Raw genomic sequence first — 14,070 nt, 5'->3', positions numbered from 1 at the left:
CATAATTGATTTGGTATTTCATACTTCACAAAGAAGAAATTTTGTTCTCTGTTGTAATGTTTAAAATATTTTACCCACATATTTCATGTTCATAAAATACACATGCCATTAAGTTTTCTTTTTTATCCTAATTTGATAAGATTGGTATGTTCTCTGTGTAAAACATAATATTTTTATTTTCATTTGCACAGTGTCTTAAACTACGAAAATCATTTGATGTGTTTTAGCAAATATTTAGGTATTACTCTAAATAAGTGTACAAAGAGAGAATGACCAGATTTTATGTCTCACTGGTAAACATAAATATATATATTTGCAATTTAATTGTCTAAAGTACTAATTGGATGTGGCATCATAGCATGTGCATCTATTTGGGCCTGTGCTCTGTTAAAAGGGGGTTTAATGAATGTGACTGTCATAAGTGTTGTCCCAGAGGGCCGACACTTTCTGCTTTTATGGTACTTTTTTTCGTTTACAGAAAGTCTCTTCTTTGCAAAAATCCAATTTAGGCAGAAAGTGTCATCCCTGATTAGCCTGTGCGGACTGCACAGGCTAATCTGGCACGAAACTCTATGCACATAAATTAAACCTTCTTTTCACAGAGCATGGCCCATATACATATTTGCAATTTAATTGTCTACAGTACTTATGGCATGTGACATCATAGCATCTAATGTGCATTTAATTAAGGTTAAGCAATCTGAATGTGGATACACAGTGTCTTTGGTATTATAAATGTGGCCCACTGTGAGAAAACAGTTAACCCTTTACGACTTAGAAATGTATTCTGACACATTTGTAGTCCCATAGAAAGACAAATATATTTAAAGACCTTTCATACTAGATTCAAGTTTTAAAGGCTTCATTTCCAACCCCGGTAGATACTAATGAGCAGCAGACAGCATGAAACTTGAAACACACACTCACTTATGCTGTTTGCACATAGTCATTAACCAGGTTTTCCGAAGGAAAAAACTGGTTATTAGATTGGCAAATGCGGGCGGGCTGGCTGGCTGGCTGGCTGGCTGGCTGGCTGGCGGGCTGGCTGGCTGGCTGGCGGGCTGGCGGAATAAGCTTGTCCGGGCCATAACTATGTCGTTCATTGTCAGATTTTAAAATCATTTGGCACATTTGTTCACCATCATTGGACGATGTGTCGCGCGAAATAATTACGTCGATATCTCCAAGGTCAAGGTCACACTTTGAGTTCAAAGGTCAAAAATGGCCATAAATGAGCTTGTCCGAGCCATAACTATGTCGTTCATCGTCAGATTTTAAAATCATTTGGCACATTTGTTCACCATCATTGGACGATGTGTCGCGCGAAATAATTACGTCGATATCTCCAAGGTCAAGGTCACACTTTGAGTTCAAAGGTCAAAAATGGCCATAAATGAGCTTGTCCTGGCCATAACTATGTCATTCATTGTGAGATTTTAAAATCATTTGGCACATTTGTTCACCATCATGGGACGGTGTGTCCCACGAAAGAATCACGTCAATATCTCCAATGTCAAGGTCGCCACGACCAAAAATAGATTTATTTTAAAACAAACTTACAAAGGGGGTTAATTTTGTTTGTTCATTTCAAAAGTTCAGTTTGAGTTGTCTCCCTTTATCAGATTTTTTTTCCACAATGAAAACCTGGTTTTGTGACAATTTTGTCCCTTGTTTTAACTGGATATGTTGACACTGATTTGATTGAGAATGTTTGAAACAAATATGCATAAAACATTTTCTTACTTAAGAATAGTTTCACTAGCTTGTAATTGTTTGGAAAAAATGAGGGTTATGTACAAAATAGGTTTTTCTATTTTTTATCTCCTGCCAAAGGCGGAGGGATATAGAATTGACATTGTCTGACTGTTCGTCACAAAACTTGTTAGCGCCATATCTCAAAAACTATATTAGATTCAACTTGAAACTTTATAGGTGTATAAATACCAATGAGGAGAAGTGCCATGCACAAGAATAATAACCCTTTGCTTTCTTCAATAAGAGTTATTGCCCTCTTTATACGCATTAGACGTATTATAGTTTCATCCTTTGCCGGAGGGCAGCGGCGTCCACAGCAGTGTCCGCTCTCTAATTCAAATAGTTTTCATCCGATCTTCACCAAACTTGGTCAGAAGTTGTATCTAGACAATATCTAGGTCAATTTCGAATATAGATCATGCCAGGTCAAAGACTAGGTCACAGGATCACTTAGTGCATTTCAAGGATTAAGCATGGTATCCGCTCTCTAATTGAAGTAGTTTTTATCCGATCTTCATGAAACTTGGTCAGAATTTGTATCTTGACAATATCTAGGTCAAGATCGAATATGGATCATGCCAGGTCAAAAACTAGGTCACAGGGTCACTTAATGCATTTCAATGATTTAGCATGGTGTCAACTTTCTAATTGAAGTAGTTTTCATCTTATCTTCACCAAACTTGATCAGAATTTGTATCTAGACAATATCTAAGTCAAGTTCGAATATGGGTCATGCCGGGTTTAAAACTAGGTCACTGGGTCACCTAGTGCATTTCAAAGATTAAGCATGGTGTCTGCTCTCTCATTGAAGTAGTTTTTATCCGATCTTCACCAAACTTGGTCAGAAGTTGTATCTGGACAATATCTAGTTTGAATATGGGTCATGCCAGGTCAAAAACAAGGTTATGGGGTCACTAAGTGCATTTCAAAGGATTTAGCATGGTGTCCGCTCTCTAATTGAAGTAGTTTTCATCCAATCTTCACCAAACTTGGTCAGAAGTTGTATCTTGACAATGTCTAGGTCAAGTTCAAATATGCGTCATGCCGGGTCAAAAACTAGGTCATGGGGTCACTTAGTGCATTTCAAGCATTAAGCATGGTGTCCGCTCTCTTATTGAAGTAGTTTTCATCGGATCTTAACCAAATTTGGTCAGAAGTTGTGTCTAGATGATTATGTAGGTCAAGTTCAAATATGGGTCTTGATAAAGTTTTTCAAGTTGTCCAAAACCATAAAACGGGCGAATCTTGTGACAGTTTGGCACTCTTGTTTTTGTATGTTGAAACTTTTCAGGGCTCTATATCGGATACCATGCAAGATTTCAACATGAAACTTCATGGGTGTATTGATATTAATGAAAAGAAGTGCCATGCTTAAGAACCACAACCCTTCACTTTCTTAAATAAGAGTTATTGCCTTCTGTTGTTTATGTTTGATTGAACTTTTCAGGGCTGTATCTCAGGTACGGATACACCATTTCAACAAATTTGTTTGTTGGTGTTTGCTTCTGTGAGAGAGAATCGGTCTATCATCTAACCAATCATCTAAAACGAGGCTTCCTGACTATAGCAGCCACTTTGTTCAGTCCCTGTTCTGGCAGCCTGTTCACAGGTTGGACTCATTATCCCAATTCACATAAGAATTTGTGAATCCTACACATTACAATAATTAAACTTGTCACTGAAGCGTGTTCTTCTACTGACCTTTTGTTGACATTGATGAAGCAAACAATTCAATCAGAAAGGCATACATGTACAAGGATATTCTTGTCTTATTGTATGTGCCTGCATATGTTATCATCAAATACCATTGCAGCTTACTATAAGTGCATTTTCCACATGTGGATTAGTTGGTTCTATAGTGATCAGACAGTGAAGGATTTTTTTTACAACAAATTGATGTATTTTATTCAGTTTTGAAAAAAAAATCTTCTCTAAAACAAAAAAAGAAACTTAACAAAGATGCACCAAACTTTTTTATGTTTATGGAATTATTAATGGACTATTTTGAATTTTGCTCACCTTTAGATGGAGGTTTATGTTTGTATTAATTATATTTAGAAATTATAAGATATAATAATTTTATCTTGCAACTTTAATTTATGGCTTCTGCATTTTAAACTTTGGCAGACTTTGACAAATAGGGATTTAAATGTATGTTTATCGTATTAATCTTAAATCATTTTCTTCATAAGAGTGTTGTAATTTAATTGATCTTTATTTTAAGTGCGTTTAAGTTCTTAATCTAATTTAATATTCAAAGGTAGAATTTATTAATAAATGTTCACAAATAGGATAACAAAAACATTAATGACACCGGGTTGAAGGTGAAAGATACTATGATATTTTGTATAATGTTTCTTACATGGTAATGTATCCATTAAAAGCAGAAGTAGATTGTATACAATCCTTGTTATAAGCATAACTAACCATTGTTTGATAATGTATATATATATATGCCTTGCAAACGTGCAAAAAGCACTGAAATTTATACATGAATATATGAAATTATTGTTGAAATAAATACAATTTTTTCCATTCTTGAATCAAATGAATAAATTACATAATGTTACGCAACAAATGTTCTTTTATGGCATAATTAAAAACCTGCTCAACACAACCTAATGCAAATATAGGTAACAAATTAAGCGAGGAATGTTAACCCTTTCAGCGCTGGAACCGAATTTTAAAGGACTTTGCAAAAAGTTTGGATCCAGATGAGACGCCACAGAACGTGGCGTCTCATCAGGATCCAAACTGTTTGTTATTCTGATAGTATTCTTTGAAAAAAAATCGAAGAAAATGCTAATTTTAGAAATTCAGCAGACAACATTTTAGCAGACGACAAATTTCCCAGCATGCAAAGGGTTGAAGAATCAAATAATTTTTGTGAGCTCCATCAGTCCATTCCCAGCATAAATAATAATAATTACCTTTCCCGCTCCGAAGCATAGTGAAAATGGCTATGTGCAAACAGCATAAAACCAGAACAGCCTGCAAGTAACTCACAGTCTGTTCAGGTTTTATGCTGTTTGCTGCTCATCAGTATCTAAGGGTTGGACATGAAGCCTTTAAACTTGAATCTAGTAAGAAAGGTCTTTAAGGTCTTAAATTAAATTTAACTTTCTGAGGCACAACAAATGCATAAAAATACGTTTCTAAGGGGTAAAGTGTTAAACCAATAGACAATAAACCAGAATTTTGAAATAAGAACTGTTGTATACAGCAAATAACAATGAGAGGCAGGGCTTATGGCTCACAGTCCAGTGTCCTGTCTATGGACATGTGGGACCGGGACTCGTGTTGTAGCGAATGTGACATCTCACTCAACGATGATGGATTCATGTGAGTCCTTGTAGGTGGTTAGTAGAATCGTTCAATACAAGTTGAGATCACACTGATGAAGTGGATATGGTGTCTACCTGGCGATCTTGTGGTTCTGGGTTTGAGTAGAACATTTTTAGAGAGATGCAGTTTTCTTGGTTTGACATGGTTATGGTCTGCTTGCATGTTTGTTCAAATTATGCGCCCCAGGGATCAAATAGGCTACACACTAGAGATAAATTTTTCCCCCTGTATAATTATGTAGTGAACACTTTCAAAAATCTTCTCTCAAATGGCTAGGCCCAGAGGTTTGGTATTTTACTGGTAACATTTTCTGGTTGTCTTCTTCCAAGTTTGTTTAAATCATGTCCCTGGAATTGATGATCACCCTGTTCTAGGGGTAACTTAATCTGAAATCACAAGACCCAAAGTTTGGTATATGGCATGTAACATCCTAGTGTGTAAATTTGCCCCATCTTGTGGGTAACTTGTTTTATTAATATCTCTGCCTATTTTGATAATGGTTGTGGTAGTTTTAAAAAACATGGCCCTACGGCTTGGCCTTCTTGTTTATATTTAATAATCTTTTGTTGTTTTGTTTTACAGTTCTGCGCCGGTGAAGTATTTTGAACATGACACAATACGTGGGAAGCTACGACGGATCCTCATCAGGAACTCCACAGCACGTGAGTTGAGTTTGATAAGAGTATGATTGCTGTGGTGAACTAGTGATGATTATGAGGATGGCTGTACCCGGGTGTACATTGTCCAGGGTAATCATGGAACTTAGGCTGGAAATCCATGGTATAACATGGAATTCCATGGTAATCCCTGGAATTTGAAACAGTTTCCAGGGTTTTCCAGGGTTTTGTTCTAGAAATGTCCATGAAACGTGGACTTTTTTTCCAAGCATTTTCCAGCCTTGGATGGAAAAGCATGGAAAAGGAATGGAAAACGCTGGATTTAGGCTGGATAACCCTGGAAAATATTTCCAGATAGCATGGAAAGTGGAACATAGAATTTTTTAAGCATGGAAAAGACTCTAACATTTTCAGCTAACCCTGGAAAAAACTTAGACTTTATAAGAGGAGAAAATAACTTATAAAAATGCAACACATTTTATTCAAAGTAAATCAGAGTTCAACAATTTACACAACATATGAATAAAACATAAAACAATGTGCATAGTTTGGGCAGAAATAGTAGTAGTTATAGTAGTAGTAGTAGTAGAAGTAGTAATGCTGGTGCTGGCAGTAGAATATGTTGTAGGAGTAGAAGTAAAAGTGGTTGTTGTATAAGTTGTACAAGCAGTTAAACTACTGATAATTATACTATTGGTGCAAATTTAAGTGACAGTAGCAGTTACTATTGTGTTGTTGTTTTAGCATTTACAGGAATAGTAGCAGTAATGGTAGCAATAGTAGTATAAATAATAATTACAATACTAGTAGCAGCAGTAGTAGTAGTAGTTAAGGAAGTAGCATTAGCAGCAGCAGCAGTAGTAGTAGTAGAAGTAGCAGCAGAAGCAGTAGTAGCAGTAGCAGCATCAGCAGCATCAGTAGTAGTAGCAGTAGTAGTAGCAGTAGTAGTTGAAGTACTAGTAGTAGTAGTAGTAGTAGTAGTAGTAGTAGTAGTAGTAGTAGTAGTAGTAGTAGAAGTAGAAGTAGCAGCAGTAGTAGTGGTAGAAGTAGTAGTAGTAGTAACAGCAGCAGCAGCAGTAGTAGTAGTAGTCGCTGCAGCAGGAGTTGTAATAGTAGCAGCAGCAGCAGTAGCAGTAGTAGTAGCAGCAGCAGCAGCAGGAGTAGTAGCAGCAGCAGCAGTAGCAGCAGCAGTAGTAGTAGTAGTTGAAGCAGTAGTAGTAGTTGAAGTAGTAGTAGTAGTAGTAGTAGTAGCAGTAGTAGCAGCAGTAGTAGTAGTAGTAGTAGTAGTAGTAGTAGTAGTAGATGTAGTAGTAGTAGTAGTAGTAGAAGTAGAAGTAGTAGTAGTAGTAGTAGTAGCAGTAGTAGTAGTAGTAGTAGTAGTAGTAGGTAGTTGTTGTTGTTGTTGTGGCTGTTGTAATAGTAGTAGTAGTTTTGCAGAAGTAGTAGTAGTAGTAGTAGTACTAGTAGTAGAAGTAAAAGTAGTAACTTTCAAAGCAATGTCTACAAGTTTAAATTCCTTAACCCTGTTCAAGGTGTATACACACTCAATATTTAACTACAGTCCAGGTTTGCAATTAACAAACTATCTGAAAAGCCTGTGTGTGAGTCAGATGTGTCTGCGGCTAATCTATTGGTTATAAAATATCACAGCCTTTTCTGATTGGCTGAGTTCAAATACAGAAAGTTTACCTGTTAGATTGAAATTATGGAGAAGGCGTATTGAAGAAAAAATGCAGGTTAAACTTGTTGTTAAAATGAAGTTAATGTAATTTCACAAACAGTAGAGTTTAACTTAATGAGTTTTTCCATTAACAAGAATTTCTTAAAATAATAATGTATGGATATCATTTGGAAAGTGACATGAAATGTTGTTAAAAAGTGATGCATACAAGTGTTTCAGAAGTCTGTCTAGGAATAGAACAACAACTGAAGGTTTGTGCTTTTCATTATTTCTAAATATTCCTTTAAATTTATTCTTCTTATGTCATCATTGTAGACCTTTTTTATGTGACATTTTAGGTAAAAGTATGGCAAATATAGAAGTTTAAAAGCAGCTGTCACACACATTTTCACTAAGTGCAGTTTGCAGCTTGATAAAGGAAGTCCTATGTGGAGATATTAATAAGATTGAATGTAGTATCGGAAGTTTATAATGCATGGCTAGGGAACTGAGGCTAAGGGAGTTATGTGCTGTGCATGATGAGAACTCAATGCTCATTAATGCTGTTAATGTTTATAAATAAATTAATTAAACCAATAGCATTGTTTTTTAGGTTTCACTGTACATTTTCATACCAATAGAATTACACATCATTCTAATTATAGCAATAATAAATTTGTACTAATCATACCTACAAATTTTGTTATGCTATGCTTTGTGATGTATTAACTTCATTGTAAGTTATTATTTAAAGACAATTTTACTAAATATTTAAAACAATACTTGAATTATTTTCTATATACATTTTCATTATGTGCTTTAACTGTAGCTGACCAGTTGATGGAAGATACTGCAGAGTTTGGCAGGGAAATAACCCAAGACAGCAAAGCGGCTCTTTTGGCGCATTTACCAAGAGGACTAACATGGCCACAAATTCATGGTAAATATTGTTATGCCCCGAGCTCATATAAGTAATTTAGTGTTAACCACCTGAAAGTATTTTGTCTTTTTGGTATCCAATATTTTGGTCTAGTTTCAATTACAGGTTATTTTTATATGAATTAGCAAATTAGCATATCTTTCATATAGCAATATCTGAATATAAAATTCCTATATATGTTTGAGTTTCCAGATACATGCTAGTGTACCCCGTTTTGGGGCATTTAAGAAAACAACAATATAAATTTCAAAATAAAAGAGAGTCATATAAAAATATAAGTTAAATCAACAATTTATTCACTTGAAAGTCTCAGTTTTCCTGTGTGGTTGCCTGTTTGCAAGTAGATTAAAGCCCGCTTGCAAACTTTAAGAGAATAAATTTCACTAAATGGAAAAGAAATAATTGCTAACTACTTAGGATCGTAAATGTTCGCTCAAATACAAAAAAGCCAGATGTACCGAATTGAGCAGTGATATGAAATATCTAAAATAGATTAAAATGTGAATGAGCATTGAAGTATAGATATTCAATCATATGATTGCTGCACATTTACTTTTACAGATGAATGTAAAAAACTTATGACTTTCTTGTAATATTGTTTGCTTTGTTTTTCTTTCAGAGATCATGCAGGAGCCGTACAGTAGAACAGCAGTACAAGTTCTATAAAAGATCCACGACCTACTGAAGCCCAGCTAATTAACAAAAAAGTTTTTAAAAACTGTAATTTTATCCCACCTGGGTACTTATAATTTACTAACTGTCACTTGGAAAGTAATACATGTACATGCATTCATGTTCTGAATTTCTTTGAACAATAAAATTATATAAAAGTATTTTAATGAAATTGAGCACCTAAATTGCATTAAAGTGAAAGTAGCTGAGAAAAATAGTATCCTTAATTGTTCTCATGGGCAGCTACATATATTGTGACAAACATGAAGTAGCTAAAATAACTTAAATTTTTCATTTTGTTTCTTGTATATCGTTTGTACAGGGTTCGTGAATTGTTACTGTATATTACTTGACTTGCTTGTATTTTGTTACTTTGAATACATGTTGTTAAGGTTGCATTATACTTTTTAACTTTTAAAGTAGCGCCTGTTCTGTTATGTAAGGGCCTGATTTATGATAATGGACCTAGAGGCTTTGTAAGCATGTATTAAACAACACTTGTTTGATCTGAATAATTTGTTAAATAAATGTAACACAATTTGTAATCTGATGTTATATTTTGATGAATTGTGAACAAAATAATACATCGAAGAAACTAAGGCATTATGTTGATTTTTTGTTTTGTTTTAATCTAACCTTAAATTATGATTTATTTAAGCTGTGAGTATTGTATTCATTTAATACATGAATATTGTTTTTAGACCAGAAATTTCTTTTTCTATTCAGTGACCATGGTAAACGCTGGACAATTTTCCATGTTATACCAGGCATCCATGGAATATTAAACAAAGAAAAAACCTGGAACATTTTCCAGGGTTTTCCAGCCAGCATGGAAAAAATACCGTCCGAATACTCCATGTAATCTGGAAAACCCTGGAAAAAAATCCATGGTTTTCCATGGTTTTCCAGATTACATGGAGTATTCGGACGGTATTTATTCCATGCTGGCTGGAAAACCCTGGAAATTGTTCCATGGTAATTATTCCAGGGAGCCTGGAAAACCATGGAAACTATTCCAGGCTATTTCCACATACCATGGACAATTTTCCACCCTTTTTTTTTAAATATTGACGCTGGAAAAGGCTGGAAACTTAGTCCGAATACTCCAGCCTCATATTTTCCATGGATTTCCATGGAAAACCCTGGACAAAGTACACCCGGGTAGTGGGGATGATGAATGTGATAGTGACCCTGCTGCTGCTGATGATGATTGTGGTGTTACTGGGATGATGTTGGTGACAGCAACTAAAATTAATCACCAGTGTTCATGTCATATGTCAGATTTCTTTGTTGTGGAGTTCCGATACTCCGACATATCAGCTAGTTAAATGGGAAGCTGGGAGCTTCTCTTGGAGCTTACTATGCAATAAGAGAAGTACAGCATTTGATACTACTCCTGAAATGCTGGGCAGATTGTAATGACACTTTACTGGAATGATCCCTGTGTGATCCTGTATGATCCCTGTCTGATCCTTTTTCAGAGTTGTTAACCCATTTATGCCCAGTGGACTCTCCCATCCTTCTAAATTGGATCAATTTATTTCCAAAAGTAGGGGTGTCTGGTATATTTATTTCTATATTTAGAATATTTCTTACAGAAATTTCTTTCAGCAAACAGCGCAGACCCAGATGAGACGCCGCATTATGCGTCGTCTCATTTGGGTCTACGCTGTTTGCAATGTCCTTTTTTCAGGACGCTAGGCATGAATGGGTTAATATTGTTCAAATCCATTACATATGTAGGTCACGGGAGCAAAAAATATATTTAAAAAAAAAATAAAATTAAAAAACTTCAATGAAACGCCAAGGGTCAGGGATTTGGTGTGGGGCAAAATTCCATGAGCCCTTAGGGTCACATGACTTCTCTTGTAAATAACCTTACATTTCTTCTATAAAATTGCAAGGGTCAGGGGTTTGATATATGGTGTCCTCTGCAAAGTTTGTTCAAATCATGCACATGGGGTCAAAATTGACCATGCTCTATGGGTTACTTGTTTGCCTTATTAGTGTGAGCGTTAGCATGTGGTGACTCATACAGATTTCCTGTGCTGAATTTGTTCAAATCATGCCCCTTGATAAAAACTTGTCATCCCCGGGGTTCAAATGATTTAAACAACTCTGTAAAGTAAATATCGATAAACATAAAAACTAATTTGAAACCGTAATGATCAGAGGTTTAATATTTGGTGTGTAATACATCTTAAATTGTACACCATGTGCCCTGGAGATCACATAATTTATAGAGACTTGTATAATAAACAACTTCAAAATCTTGTTCTCTTAAAATGCAAGGTAAAGGCCCTTGTGATGTTTGGTATGCAAGGGCGAATGGTTGTCCTCTACTAAGTTTGTTAAATTAAAAACTAGATAAAAACTGAAGTTATTACACAAACATCTTAAAATCTACACATAACAGATTCATTTCTACATGTCTCAGTAGAGCAGCTTATGAACCTTTTGTTCATATTGAATTATAACTTTCTCTCCATCTTAAATTAATTTAATCAAAACATATTTTTAAGTTGCCTAAGCATTATTCACGTATGCCATTTGCCATGAAAATTGTTTTTAAAAATAATCAACAAGTGGCTCATAAATAGTGTGTAAAATAGGCTGAAATAGCCTTTTAAAATTGCTTAGGCTTACAAGTCAACAAGGCAAAAAGAAACAACCGATATTATTAACAAATTATGAACAACACTTTTGGCAATCTGCACCTTTCTTTAATACAAAATTGTTGTTTTTAAAGCTTTGAATAAAAATCGAATTAGCCGTTGAATTTATGTAAATAAAAAACATTTAAGTAACTTTTATTTTCTTTGTCACAATGAAGGGTTTGCGCTCTTGCAATAACAAAGGATATCAAAATGATTGCTCTATTTAGGTACACCGGTGTTATGATTTTAAGTCTAAAACATAATGTTTGGTAATCCTGTACAAAACATTCATGACATAATGCTCCACGGGTAAAGAGCTGGCCATGCTGTTAATAATAGACTGCTGATAAGCCCCTGGGCATGGATGACCTAATGTCCATGGAGGCTCAATATGGATTGGTCCAGCCATGCTCAGTGCCTAGGCATGGATGACCTGATATCAATGGAGGCGCATTATGTATTGGTCCAGCCATGCTCAGTGCCTGGGCATGGATGACCTGATATCAATGGAGGCGTATTATGGATTGGTCCAGCCATGCTCAGTGCCTAGGCATGGATGACCTGATATCAATGGATGCGCATTATGGATTGGTCCAGCCATGCTCAGTGCCTGGGCATGGATGACCTGATATGAATGGAGGCGCATTATGGATTGGTCCAGCCATGCTCAGTGCCTGGGTATGGATGACCTGATATCGATGGAGGCGCATTATGGATTGGTCCAGCCATGCTCAGTGCCTGGGCATGGATGACCTGATATCAATAAAGGCTCAATATGGATTGGCCCAGCCATACTCAATGCCTGGGCATGGATGACCTGATATCAATGGAGGCGCATTATGGATTGGCCCAGCTATGCTCAGTGCCTGGGCATGGATGACCTGATATCAATGGAGGCTCAATATGGATTGGCCCAGCTATGCTCAGTGCCTGGGCATGGATGACCTGATATGAATGGAGGCTCAATATGGATTGGCCCAGCTATGCTCAGTGCCAAGGCATGGATGACCTGATATTAATGCAGGCTCAATATGGATTGGCCCAACCATGCTTAGTGCCTGGGCATGGATGACCTGGTATCAAAGGAGGCTCGATATGGATTTGCTCAGCCATGCTCAGTGCCTGGGCATGGATGACCTGATGTCAATGGAGGCTCAATATGGATTGGCCCAGCCATGCTCAGTGCCTGGGCATGGATGACCTGATGTCAATGGAGGCTCAATATGGATTGGACCGGCCATGCTCAGCGCCTGGGCATGGTTGACCTGATGTCAATTATGGAGGCTCAATATGAATTAACCCAGCTATGCTCAGTGCCTGGGCATGGATGACCTGATGTCAATGGAGGCTCAATATGGATTGGACCGGCCATGCTCAGCGCCTGGGCATGGATGACCTGGCCCTGTGTTCACAAGACATTTTTTGCAATCGAAAATCAATTTTTCTTTGTCATTGAAAATGGATTTCCATTGTAGTTGATAGGCAAAAATGAAAATCAATGTCAGTTAAAATCAATTTTCAATTGCAAAATCGTTTTGTGAACATGGGGCCAGATGTCAATGGAAATGAGAGGTGGTTAGCCCTCCAATCTTCTGACAAAACATCTTAAGAAAATTCTGTGCACTAGTATTATACAATCTTTAAACTCATCTGTTTTTACTATCCAGTTAAAACAGGTTTGTAAGGGCTTGTACTTGTTTTTAGCTAAGATAAATGTCAGGTTATGTAAATTGTTAACATTGTTAATTTATTGTTATGTAACAAATCTTGATGTCTGTTCTCGGTTACATGCTGTATGTCACTGTTAACATTGGAATTTTAGGATGAAGACAATAGATTTATTCTGCTTCAAGTGATCACACCTTAAATAAATGAGCCGTGCTCTGTGAAAAGGGGTTTTAATACATGTGCGTTAAGTGTAATCCCAGATTAGCCTGTGCAGTCAGGGAGTATTACTCTGTTCAGGTTTTATGCTGTTTGCTGCTCATCAGTATCTAAGGATTGGAAATGAAGCCTTTAAAATTTGAATCTAGTAAGAAAGGCATTAAATTAAATTATACTTTCTCAGGGACTACAAAATTTATGGGTAAATTTTTTTTATCTAAGTGGTAAAGGGTTAAATAGGTATCTAAATGGTAACGGGTTAACTATGTGGTGTGGGGACATCAGTGTCTGTGACACATTTCCAGTTGGTTTTTAATACTTCATCTTCTCGGATGAATACCCTGTGGTGATGTTTAATTATATTTGTATAAATAAAACTGTTGAACAGAATAATTTGACAGTCATGCAACAAAATAGTTCTTTCTGTATTAGTCTTCAAAAATCTATGAAGGCTCTTTTTTATATTAAAAAGAAACGTGAGATGGGTGTCTGTTATGATTGATGCATTATTTAAGGAATGTACAGTATTGACTTTATTCA

The 14,070-nt window shown here is 36.1% G+C and overlaps 1 protein-coding gene and 1 long non-coding RNA gene across 2 annotated transcripts in view; both read left to right on the top strand.

Moving 5' to 3' along the window:
* The window catches only part of LOC127857485 (potassium channel subfamily T member 1-like), a 125,817-nt gene that overhangs the window by 70,037 nt on the left and 41,710 nt on the right, over positions 1–14,070 (top strand). Inside the window, exon 3 of the mRNA XM_052393880.1 lies at positions 5,683–5,762. Coding sequence (XP_052249840.1) covers positions 5,683–5,762 — 80 coding nt within the window. The remainder of the gene's footprint in view (positions 1–5,682; positions 5,763–14,070) is intronic.
* Positions 6,859–9,588, top strand: LOC127857058 (uncharacterized). Its single transcript, XR_008038297.1, has 3 exons — positions 6,859–7,649; positions 8,207–8,317; positions 8,937–9,588. It is a non-coding gene; the product is annotated as an uncharacterized LOC127857058 (long non-coding RNA).

The sequence above is a fragment of the Dreissena polymorpha genome, chromosome 14 (assembly GCF_020536995.1).
Source record: "Dreissena polymorpha isolate Duluth1 chromosome 14, UMN_Dpol_1.0, whole genome shotgun sequence".
In the NCBI taxonomy this organism is placed as follows: Eukaryota; Metazoa; Mollusca; class Bivalvia; order Myida; family Dreissenidae; genus Dreissena; species Dreissena polymorpha.
Note: the sequence above shows the minus strand (reverse complement) of the source record. Positions and strands in the feature narration are given on the sequence as shown.